The 12,573-nt window shown below is 41.5% G+C and overlaps 1 protein-coding gene across 3 annotated transcripts in view; it reads right to left on the bottom strand.

The window, feature by feature from the left end:
* Nucleotides 1-12,573, bottom strand: part of CLASP1 (cytoplasmic linker associated protein 1) — a 169,945-nt gene that overhangs the window by 51,308 nt on the left and 106,064 nt on the right. For 2 of the 3 annotated variants that reach the window (XM_035128785.2, XM_035128806.2), the window contains exon 22: nucleotides 2,632-2,735. In XM_035128785.2, coding sequence (XP_034984676.2) covers nucleotides 2,632-2,735 — 104 coding nt within the window. Of the gene's footprint in view, nucleotides 1-2,631; nucleotides 2,736-6,429; nucleotides 6,493-11,116; nucleotides 11,225-12,573 lie in introns of all 3 variants that reach the window. The other variant, XM_060278738.1, reaches the window with a different exon arrangement.

Below are 12,573 nucleotides of genomic sequence, written 5' to 3' on the forward strand. Positions count from 1 at the left end.
ATACAACTCCAATAAGAAAGAATTTCAGTCCTGATTATCACCCCTAAGTTTCTGTTCTCCTCAAGGTGGCATTTGAGGACATGTTATCTCTTACCAGCCCACAGACACAGAATCCAAGACGAGGAAGAGATAGCACGCTCTCTATTCTCACAGAAAAGCAAATAACTAAGAGCTATTTTTTCTCTGAAGTTGTTCAAATACACTATGGCAGGGATAGGCAAACTCGGCCTTCCAGATGTTTTGGGACTACAACCCCCATCATCCCTGACCACTGGTCCTGTTAGCTAGGGATGATGGGAGTTGTAGTCCCAAAACATCTGGAGGGCCGAGTTTGCCTATGCCTGCACTATGGTCTCCCAGAGCTCCCTCCCTCTCTCATAGCCAGCTGGGACTTATTTCTTCCCCTGAATGTGAAATCCCTTAATCCCAATGTTTCTCATTGACCTTCAAATCAACAAGGCTGGTTCTGTACACCGATGGCACGTTTGCTAGGCAGAAACAAAGATGTTTCTTTTGACCAAGTTCAGTTGTCTCTTTTTACAGGTACAGAAATTAGTGTGTGCCAGGACAGAGAATTTGACCTGCGGGGCTTTGTTTGAAATCTTGTTTGGTGGCATAAAGCCTTTTTGGAGCAGCATCTAGACTCCTCAGATACCAAGGTGGGGGGGGGCAGGGAGCAGAGAATGCTGCTTTTGTCAGAAAGACTACTAGATAGTAGGGGATTTTTTTCAGTGAGAAACCGAGAAAGGCAGGAGACTGGCTACCAAAAGTAAAACAGTTGCCTGTTCACAATAGTAACAACGATAAGAAAAACAGCAAAATTGAACTGAAAGAGGGCTTTGGAGGTATTCTTGTTCTACTGCAACATCAGCTGGACCTGGGTATCTGTCAAACAGGGTTTCAATAAACAGATGACTGGTCTGCTGCTCTGCATATCTTCAGTATGAGAAGGCCCTATTTTACCAGCTCTGGGGTTTTCTGGATTGGGCTTGCATTGCTAGCCAGTGATGCAAAATACCACTACCTTGAAGTAGAAACAAATTGTCTCTGTGTTCCATGGGGAGAATTGATTTTATGATATACTTGTTGAGGGCAGAGACTGCAGGAACCTTTCCCCTGTCAGTCTTTAGACAGATTAAAATAACTGACGCATGTATGCTTCCGCTGACAGGGTAATCTGAAAATTTATTTTGGGGAAAAATAGGGCCCCCAACTTCATTACAGCCCTTTCTTTATGGATTTATGATTTTATTGAGACATGGGAGAGAGAGTGTATAATTCACAAGCTGCACCTCAGGGCCAGTAGTTCCCTGTCAACTTTAACAAACACAAGAGACAGCTTGTACTGAAGTACTGGAGGTCTCACTAGCTATCCATTCTAATGGAAGCTCTTCAGTCGTGGGTGAGAAAACAAAGTCAGTCATGGATGAACATTTTCATTCAGTAAAAAAATACTGAGCTAGGTGGACCCATAGTCTAGGAGCTAGAATCAAGCCCACAGTGTCAGTCATAGAAGAACACATTGTACTTAGATGCACTTAATGGATTATTTTCTGGAACTGAGGAGCATCTAAGGCGTCATTCACGCCACACATATAAACACTACGATACCACTTTAAATTGTCACAGCTTCCCGCAAAGGATCCTGAGAGTTGTATTTTGTTAAGGGTGGTGAGAGTTGTCAGGAGACCCCTATTCCCCTCACAGAGCCACAATTCTCACAAGTTCCCAAGGAAAAGAGATTCAATTTTTTGCCTTCCAAATGCATCGAGCAACCTGTAAAATACCCATTTCACAGAAGTAACAGCAATACTCAGACCCACCCACCCATCTATCAATTTCTCTATTTCTCTATCTATCTATCTATCTATCTATCTATCTATCTATCTATCTATCTATCTATCTATCCATCCCCCCAAAAGAGTTAAACACACACACATTCCCAAACACGTAAAACACAGAGCAAAAAAGCAGGTAACACCCCCCCCCCAATCAGGAAACTTCCCAACCAAACACTCCTCCCAAAGTAAAAAGAATAAAATAAAATAGGGAGGGGCAGGGGCCTTGGTGAGCATCAGTGGGGGATTTGAGGGCAACCCCAGATACCAACCACACCAGGGGCACCTACTGTGCTGGAAATCAAACCTGAAATATCTAGAACTAGAGACACAAGTCCTTACTGTCTTACAGCTGAAGAAGCCACAGCTAATGCACCTCATCTACCATGTTGAACAGAGCAGACAGTAGTTTAGAGACTTTGGCTGTGATCCTAAGTGTATTTAGATGGAATATGACTCATCCAAATACAGTAAATGAGGCTTACTTCCACATAAGGGTAGTTAGGATCAAACCGTTAATGCTTGCAACTCTTCACTTCTATCTGAGACTACTAGTGTCAATCTTCTCAGCTCCAATGCCAGCAATCACAACAGCTCTGCCTCTTGTGCAGAACGGTTGTGCATTAACTAACTTTATTCCACATATGCCAAACTCCCAGACAGACATTTAGGCAGTGTCGCGCACTGGCACATTAAAAAGGAACAGTTATAATCAAGAAATGGGAGAATGTACGTACAAGAGGTAGCTTTAAGTCAGTTTCTGGTGTTGGTAGCATTGTGTTTTCCTTCTTACCAGTGCATCCGCCACAGCAGCCTCCAGATCTGTGCTTGTGCTGAGGACTCGCATTGCATTCATAGAGGCAGGCAACCTGCCTGGCTGTCCAAGCCCAAACCGGTCTGCACAAAAGACAATATTGAAAGGCATCATTAGGGGAGTTCACAGTCCCTTGGAATATTAATAAGGCTGCTGGCCAGGGATGAACCGACACAGAGAGGGAACTCTCACCATGGCTTTAATTATTATCAGGCACTGTTTTGTTTTGTTAGCACCACAACAGACTTGTCAAAATGTAGTGTTCTGTTACATAGCTAGCTAGGATCCCAGGTATAGCACTGGACAAGTCACCAGTATACTTTCCTATCAAGAAGCGGAGGGGAGGGAGTTGATCTCGTTTATGGTGTATTTTTTAATGAAACAACCTCTGGATATCACTCATTGTTCAAAGGAAGATGCATGAGTACCACAACATAATTTTCGTGTGTGTGTGTGTGTGTGTGTGTGTGTGTGTGTGTGTGTGTGTTATGCGTGTGTGTTTTAAGAGAAAAATGGTCACTAGTATTCCATTAATTTCCTTTCCTTTCTTTTTTTGCAGGTCCTGCAATGTGTACTTTTAAAAATACTCTATAGCAGGCATAGGCAACCTTGGCTCGCCAGATGTTTTGGAACTACAACTCCCATGATCCCAGTGGTCAGGAATCATGGGAGTTGTAGTTCCAAAACATCTGGCGAGCCAAGGTTGCCTATGCCTGCTCTATAATAGCTAAGAATTACTCTGACAGTGGCTCAGGACATGGCTTAGCACGATCTAGCAAACATGCGGATTCCAGAGTAAAGACTGTGGCCCTACCGTTGATGGGCTACACAGAGGTAAGCCATGGTTTGGCTAAGCATTACATCTGAATCTGGGTTTCACAGTTTTATAGAACAAAGACTGTAATAATGATAGAATGAATTTCAAAAAGATTTTTTTTTCAACAGCTAGCATAGGTTATCAATCAAATAAAAATCAGAGTGTTTGAGCTTTTTAAAAGCAACAGTAATGTAGTAATGTAGAAAAATGGCATCCCAATCCTACTGTAGCTGTAGGCAATTAGCTGTGCACAACAACTGATGTTGAATGGTGGTGTATATCCCTAGTCCGTTCAGTGGGGCCCAATCAGCATCACAAAGTGGATGAGTGTATGGATCTGAACTACCTGCAACAGCAGAAGGCAGTGCCCTTGCATATTTCCCTTGCTAGATCAGGACAATGATAATCTGCACTACTGAACCATATAATTTGCAACAGTGCAATAAGTGATAAAAAGGTGGTTTGCATGCAAATATTTTAGGGCACACTAAGTAGAAACAGTATTTGCTTAAGTAGCTTCATGCTTTCATCTCTAATGAATAGGAATTTATTGCAAGGTTTAATGGGGGTGTGCAGACCCAATAACAATTGACGCAGGAACCTAGGCATAAACAGAGTAAGTTCAAGAGGAAAAATCATTTGTGAGCTCTGTGAACTCTGCAATCTTCTCTCATAAAAGTTGCATTCAACTTTTGCATTCGATATTTGTTTGAGTCTGCAGGAAGGGAAGCAAGATCAGATCAACTATGGCATAAAGGAAGAATCGATGTTAAGAGGCCAAAACCAATAATTTTCTAAGCATTGGGGCAATTAAACCAAAAGTTTTTCATTTTTCAAAATGTGTGACCAAGATAAGACATTTTAAATTTACAACAAGCACATTTTCTAAAAATAAAAGTAGACTACATGCGAAAATTAAATGTTTTTTTAATGAAAAGCTTTTTCCAAAAGCAATTGACTGATGATGTTTACACGGAAATAAAAACTGCATGTTATTACTATTCCCTTTTTTAATGCACCTAGTTGCAGAAGCAGCACAAATACTTGCTTCAAACATCATTTTTGTTTCAAGTAGATCTTCAAGTAGAAAGACCTGGTGGAAATGTGACAATGCATATGAAGTGCCAAGCCAAATGCACTGCTATGAAGATTTGTACCAGTCAACCATAATTTCGTAAGTATCTGGTGCAATATAATAGCCACAATCCCATAATCTACCTACTTTGTTAAAGCCCTCCACTGTTCAGTGGAACTATTTGAGTAGGAGGCTTCAGAGAATCTACAAATATGTCTTATGTCTTTGGATCAGGTGGCATTGCTCAAGTCTCACTGAAAGCCAGAATTTCACCCCTAGATTTGCATCTTCCAACATTTCAGTAACAGCAGAGGTAAAATGAAGTGTATGATCCAGCCAAAGCTAACCACTTTCATTTGTTTCAATGAAAGAAATGAACCACTAATCTGCATGGGGTTTAAAAGTGCTGAAATTCAGCTGGGTCATGGATTAGGGTAACATTTCTACTATTTGTGGAATATCCACCATTGAAATATAGAACTGCCATAGTGTTGCCCCACTGAAAGGTACATAGGAATTTATTTCTATTGTTATTTGCCTCCCCAAATCAAGGAACTGGTTGCACTTTCAAACATGATAAATTGGCCCCAGAATGTGCCACATGCCGCTTACTAGGCTAATTTCGTGACATGCGAATGAACAAGAAAGTGATCAAAGAGGTATGTGCAACCAAATTTGCTCCAGAAAACATACATAAATCTAGGACTCTTGCCCAGAAAGTAATCACCAACTTGATTTAATACATCAGGATCCCACCCCACACTGGCAAGAGCTCCAATACTGAACAATTCTTTGACAAATCACGAAGTAAAAGAAAACTTTGCATCCCAGTGTGGTTATGGCCACCCTCCAGGAAAAGGGCATGCTACTGGGGAATTAACTTCCAAGTGAAAAGATCACTTGTGTAAGTTGGTAAAGGGTGAAACTCTAGCTCCAGCAATGCCAGCTGAAATGCTCACAATTTTCATAAAAACCAGAACGGAATTCTATCTGTCACATGTTATCAAGCAAAATTAAGACTGCATTAGAAAAGGGAAGATAGTTTTTTTAAAAAGATGTGGATAATCAGAATGGTAAAATAAATCATGTCGTAAGCCTTTAAAATACCCAGCAGAAACAACTAAATTAAACTCACCTTAAGTTACAAGGTGCCATGCAGTTATATGCCCTACTTTTAGCAAATGGGCAGAACCCATGAGATGGGTGACGATGCAATATATGTTTCTATTGGGACAAGTTCTGAGCTTGTCAGTCCCTTACTCCAGAAGAGTATATTTTCAGTGCACTAAAGCCCATTTCAGAGATATGAATGAAGTTCTCCAGTAAAGTTTCAGAAGAGCACAAAGCAAATCCCAAATAATTTCTCAATGACACCCATTTTGAGACAAATTCTACCAAATCTGCCACCTTTTGCTATTTGCACACCAGAGAGATACACTGTACAACTGAATTTTGAGCCACATCCTTGCTGCTGGTCAACTCTGCCATTTATTTATTGAGCATTAGAAAATTGCAGCTCCAAGTGATGTTATGCGCTTCCCGTGGCTGCTGTTCAGCATGCCCCAAAATACTATGCAATCTGTCTGAACAAATGCATAGAAGATACATCAACAAAGCCCTGAATCGCCATTTTAACATTGTTTCCTTTCCAGGAATAACCGTATGCAAAAGAAACGCAACCCACCTTTTCAAAAAACACATTCAGAACTTAAAAGTGACAAAAGCATGTTTAAAAGGAAAGAAAGAAAGCCTATGATGTTGGCGGTGGTGGTAAAAAAGAAGAAGCACATGCTAAATGGAGAGCGACGTTTGTGACTGCAAATGTTAAAATGGCAATAAAAAGACACCATTAAGAAGCAGACTCATGCAGTTAGCACTTGTTCACCTGACTGCCCAACAGAATCAGCAGTGGAGAGAGCGCTAGTGGACCTGGAATGACGTCGAGAGGCTGCAAGTAGAAGGAATGGCAACACCCACAGGATTAACACACATGTACTCAAGACAGAAAAGTGCCAAAGTCCAAAGAGGATGCACATGATTAATACCAACACTGGCGTTACATAGTGAAAAAGGAAATGGCATTGCATATGAATGGACATATAAATCGAGTGCCGGACCAACACCCAAAGCTCCCTTGCTCACCCCCCCCCTCGGCTATGGGGCATGATGCATGAAAAACAGAAGGGACCCCTTTCGAGATTTCTGAGTTACTAGCAGTCCAGCAGAGACTGATAAGCATGAATCACCTGCTGGGTTCAGGAGAATCACTGATGAAAACATGAAATGGTCAACTTGGAAGCAATAGGATTTAGGTGTGGTCCGTCTAAATCCTATGGCGGAATCGCAATGAATCCTTAGAAATTGTGCTTGCAAGTGTTAAACCTCAGTAGTTTCATTCATAGATGCAAACCCATGGTCAATAAAAAGACTATTTGTAGTTCAGGAACAAACCGACAGTGCCGGAAAGGAGGGGAAAGATAACATAGGGAAATAACTTTCATGACATATATTTGCTGTAGGAATTATATCCCCAGTACCACAAAACAGGTAACCTATTAAAACTGAACATATGAGGCTACCATAGACATATTCAGGCTCCCTCTTACGGGCAGCATCTCTCCCATTCCCCAGGCAGAGGAATTTTCCCAGTTCTGCTAACCCAGAATCCATTAGCAGTGAGTGCCAGGAACTTGGGAACTTCTGCATTTAAAGCAAGTGCTCTGTCAAGAGTCTAATTAGGGTACTGCGCAACCTCATACATCCATATGGTCTGGACAACATACAGCTACAGTACGGAAAAGAGCAAATCTGGATTTGAGAAGAGATTTGAATCATTAATGTTAGTTACAGGCTTTACACTGAATATAGAGTCCTGAGGTCAGTTTCGTGGCTGGAAAACATTCAAGCACCCAAAAAGTAAAAGGCACCAGCACTGACAACTAGTCATTTAAATAATTCACAAGTGCCAATAGGCCATAGTATACTTACCTTTGGATCTAAGACAATGAAGAGTTTATATCATAGTGATGTATCGATAAATGCAAAAATCAAATAGGTCACACATTATACTGCGGAAAGAAGCAGATTTGTCTGGGGAAAGTGTCATTTAAATACTTTCACCGCTTATTTATTCAGCTGCTCAATCTGCAGTTGTACTGCATGCACGCTCATGCATTCACTAGTTCTGAACTCAGTTTTGGATCTGAAAGAGCACCCTTCACTTTAACAACTAAAAGAGTCTAAGCAATAATAGAGTAGAGAATCTGGTGGTTGATGTAAGATAGCAAAGATAAACCCTGCTAATTTGTTGATGCATTTCATATACTCTCCATTTGATCCCATCTTGGATGTTTCAGATATCTGTATGTGGGCCCATTTTGCATGTCACATTATAGAAAAATGAAAAATTGCTGCTAGAAAGTTCCCATAGTTCTCATCCCCGCATACCGCTGCTACCATGCTGCATACAAAACAAGTCAAGAGTCTGGCTTGCTGTGTTGCCCAAATAAACTATTAATATAATGTGATGTGCAAACCGGGAGATGAGCCAGGGCAGTACTAACATTATTTAGCAAATCTATTTCAAAGTCTATAGTTGCATTTTATATAAAATGCTATTAAACTCTTAAAATTGAATTTTGATTTAGATTATCACTAACAGCAGTTTTTTGTTCTTATCTTGCCTTACTAGAAGAAAAATATATAAATTTGCATATGTTAAATGCTAGGGATATGTACAATCAGTTGTATACTTGGACAGTAAGAAAAGCATACAGCTTTGCATTAACAGTTGAAAAGTTTCTAAAATGGTACATTTGATACATGCACATGCACCACTAAGACCTCTTTGGGTTTTAGTTTTTAGTTACAGTATATAACTGGAAAAAAACAACATAAATATTTGGTTCCAATATCAGACACACACACACAGAGAGAGAACACAACTGCTCCCTTAAATTCATTTTTTCTGTGCCTGTTTGCAAACTTTGCAGCCCAAGAACTGAGTCACAGAACAACAGAAGAGTCTCCCAAATGCTTAGGCAATGCAGAGAGATTCCCCTGAATTTCCATGCTGTGCTCCACATGTTGCATTGAGCATTGCCAGGCTATGCAGCAACAAATGCACCCCCCTTTCTCCTAGCCCAATGGGTAAACACTCTCAAACATTGGCAAGACGAGGCTAAGAAGACAGGGTTTGTGTTTTTGCTCTGACCTTTTAAAGCCATTGCTTAATCATCCTTTAGAAAGTTATCTGAAACATTCCAGAATTCAGTTTAATATTAATAAATCTTAATTAAAGAGGAGAGGATGGTTCCTGAACACACAAACCCCCAACCTTGTTTTAGCTATAACAGGCCACTGAACTAGAGAAATTTTAATTATCAACAGTGAGTAGGAAGGTTTTCTGATTCACCTATGTATATAATGGCAGCAATAGTCACTTATCAAGTAGAAGAATTCTCTTCAGAAAAGGACCTGATCCTCCCAAAGCAAATGCTACAGAGGAGCAGGCTGGATCTGGGGCCTTCAGAGTTCAAGGCATCCCATCACCCTCCACAAGACACAGAGGGCCCCCAAACAGAAGCTGAGCTGCTACTGAGTCCAGGGGAGCTCTGGAGTCTATAAGTGTAGACCTAGTGAGCTGGAGTGCCTGAATGCTATGAAGGTTCATGAGTAAAAGCTTCCCGTTTCTGGAAGGAAGTGCTGGAACAACATCCTTGATGTGCCTTGATTGGACTTCCCGTGTTTTGTCCTTGGACTGCTTCTGGACCTTGCTTCTTGTGTTAACCTCACATTCTGGCTTGTGACCAGACCTTTCTTTTTTAAAGGCAGGACAGTAACCAATTTTTGCATGATGGCAGCTGAGATTGAGGAGAATGTTTTCCCTGCCCCTAGATTTGGATTCAGTTGGATGCCATTTTGAATCAAGATGGCAGACTGAATCATTCTAAACTGCTCACATTTGGACACCTCTAAAAGATATCGTCACCAGTGTCTGAGGCCTACAGCTGTGCTCTGGATGTGGATCTGAAAGCTCATGGTTAAAAGACTCCTTTTCCCATCAGCAATGTTAGAAACTAGCCTCTACAGGTGTCACACACAGCAGGGTTACAGTATCATGTCCTTATGGACATTTGCTTTCCTCCACTATGAAATCCCAAAGAGCGTTGGGCATATAGTGCTAAAATGCGAAACATAGAGAGTGGTACTCAATTATGTCTTACTCAGAGTAGACCCATTGAAACCAGTGGCCCTAACTTAGTCATGTTCATTTCTATCCCACCTTTTTTCTCCATAGAGCTCATGGTGGTCTGTACTTGGTTCCCCCCCCTCCTCATTGAATCCCCACAACAACCCTGAAAGGTAGATTAGGCTGAGAAGCAGTGACTGGCTCAAGGTCACTCAGTGAGCTTCATGAAGGCCGAGTGGGTATTTGAACCCTGGTCTCCCAAGTTCCTAGTCCAGCACTCCAACCTCTACGACAGGCAAAGGCAACCTTCGGCCCTCCAGATGTTTTGGCCTACAACTCCCATGATCCCTAGCTAACAGGACCAGTGGTCAGGGATGATGGGAATTGTAGTCCAAAGCATCTGGAGGGCCGAAGGTTGCCTATGCCTGCTCTACGACACACTGGTCTACTCTGAATAAAACTTAGCTCTTGGTACATGATCACAAACTACCTGTCTGCTTTAAGCAAGTCACAAGTACCATACATTGTAGAAGATACTGGAATGGGATTTTATATTCAGACTGAATACTTCTACAAAATCAACTGATGCCTTTCAAGGCTTCAGGATGCTCAGTTTCCTTCAGAATATCTCGCACAACTAATTAACCAATAAATACAATATAAAGCATTAATTTCAAAGAACCAAGACATTGCACTACTTATTTGGGAGCACAGGTTTTTCTTTGGACTAGGGTTGTTGGATCATAATTTTAAAAGCAAGACTGTGGAACTTTGATGAAATTATGATGAATCCATTATGCCCTATAAACACAGGGCATTTTAATAGCAATTACAGCTGGGAATGGAGTTACCCTGCGATAGCAATCTTGATACTGCATGCATGCAAGCCACAGGATGGAGTGCATATTGGAAGAGGGGGAAAGAAAATGTGAACACACTTTCTAAATCCCCACCCCACCCCGGGAAAGCCAATATTACATTGGATCTAAATGCCACCAGCTCATGCTTTGAGGCAGCATCACTCTTCCCTGAAGTGATGAAGGCTAGCTGCTTTCAGAAGTGCTGGATTTGTCAAAACCATTGTTGATCAAATGCTGTTAAAAGAACTTGGAAACTATAACAAAATGATTATTATTTTAAGATGGAAGGATCTTCCTACTAAAGGAAAGCAGGATTTAAGCATGCAGAAAGGAAGAGAAAGAAGTGAGGGTCGGAAACAGGGAGTGTTGGGAAGTTTTTTGTGGGTTTTTTTTTACAATTAAAAAAAAGAAGAGAGAGAGTAAAACAAGCTCATTCCACCTAGTGATGTCTTGACTAAGCCACGAAAAAGGGGGAGGAGAAGGAAGGGCCCTTAGAAGCTCCAGCGCCTGCAGGTACTCACCAAGTGGAGGGAAGCCCCGAGCAGGGCTTGTATCTCGGCTGCTCTCACGGCTGGTATCGCGGCTGCACCCCTGACTCACGCTGGGTCGGGGGATACGGCTGCTCCGTGCTAGCATGCAGCAGGGAGGGTTTCAGAGAAGGTGAACACAAGTTTAATGAGGACACAAAGCTCAGACAGGAAAGTCACATTTATGGTCATTATTGACATTAGGTGTTGTTGTTTTTAAAGGAAAGGAAAATCACGGGCTGCAGCCAACTCTGACCAACCGCAATGCATGCCAAGTTGCGCTTTATTGTGTTGCAAATCAGCACACCTGAGAGGCCTGCCTGGCAGGCAGTCCCGGTTGGTGTTAAGTGGTAAAGGGACAGAAGATCTTAGTTGGAAAAAGAGAGGGTTAGACTTTTGCACATACAGAGATCATGCCAAACTACTGAGGCTGAAAGAAACATTGTGGGAAAGAGATATGCTTTTAGAGGGATAACCAGATCAACAAGGATTTAGCCATGAACCACTAAAGAAAGGCCGCTTACAAAAAGAAAAAAAAGAAAAAGGCTTTTACAAAGACTTGTCATATTAATGAACAAATAATATCAAAGGAGGGTAAGCAGGACATTTACCCACCAAAAAAATATGCTATTGTGACAATGTCCCTGATCGGTCAGCATTGCTACAGGCACCCTTGCAGGATTCCCTCTCCTCTCTGCCGTTCTTTTCTCATCAAAATCTGGCATGCCTACTCAAACATGAAGTGGAATCTACCCCTTTGGGTTTCTATTCAATAGCATAACCAAAATCCAGTTATTTGTTGGAGAAGAACACAAATAAGCACCTGGAGACCACCAAGACTGAAAGGTGTCATGTACGACACTACAGAGCGCTTCAGTTTGAGAATAAAGAATACGGACTGAAGATGAAAACCAGACAACTGGTGCATCATTTGCTTCCACAAACCCAGCCTGTTATTGCAAACTCTGAATCGGTCCACTGGCTCAGTGAAACAATGATTTGGATACTGAGGCTGAATCATAAAATTGTGAACTGGAGTGCGGTCTGACTGAACCAGATTCCAAACAGAGACAGTGGCAGACCTACATTTTTGCTGCCCCGAGGTTTGAACTGTTATGCGGGGCCCTTCGCAACCAGCAATGAGGTCTAGTTAACCACTATGATCTTCTTCAACTTAGGGGTTGCTCCATGACAGATCACCACAATTTTTTAAAAATTAACTTCTATGCCTCAGATTTTGATTAAAATTTATGTGCCGAAGTATCTCACATGTCAGAATCACTGGTGTGAACATAAAAATTCCGACACTTTATAGTTTTCGAGTTATGGGAGGGAAATGTTATATACATGCATGATTAACTTTTTTTAAAGCAACGTGGACTATAGCTGCTTCTGGGGTCCCTCTGGGATTATGGGGCCCTGAAGCTTAAACTTCATTAGTTTCATCCTAA

The sequence above is a fragment of the Zootoca vivipara genome, chromosome 1 (genome assembly GCF_963506605.1).
Source record: "Zootoca vivipara chromosome 1, rZooViv1.1, whole genome shotgun sequence".
Taxonomy (NCBI): Eukaryota; Metazoa; Chordata; class Lepidosauria; order Squamata; family Lacertidae; genus Zootoca; species Zootoca vivipara.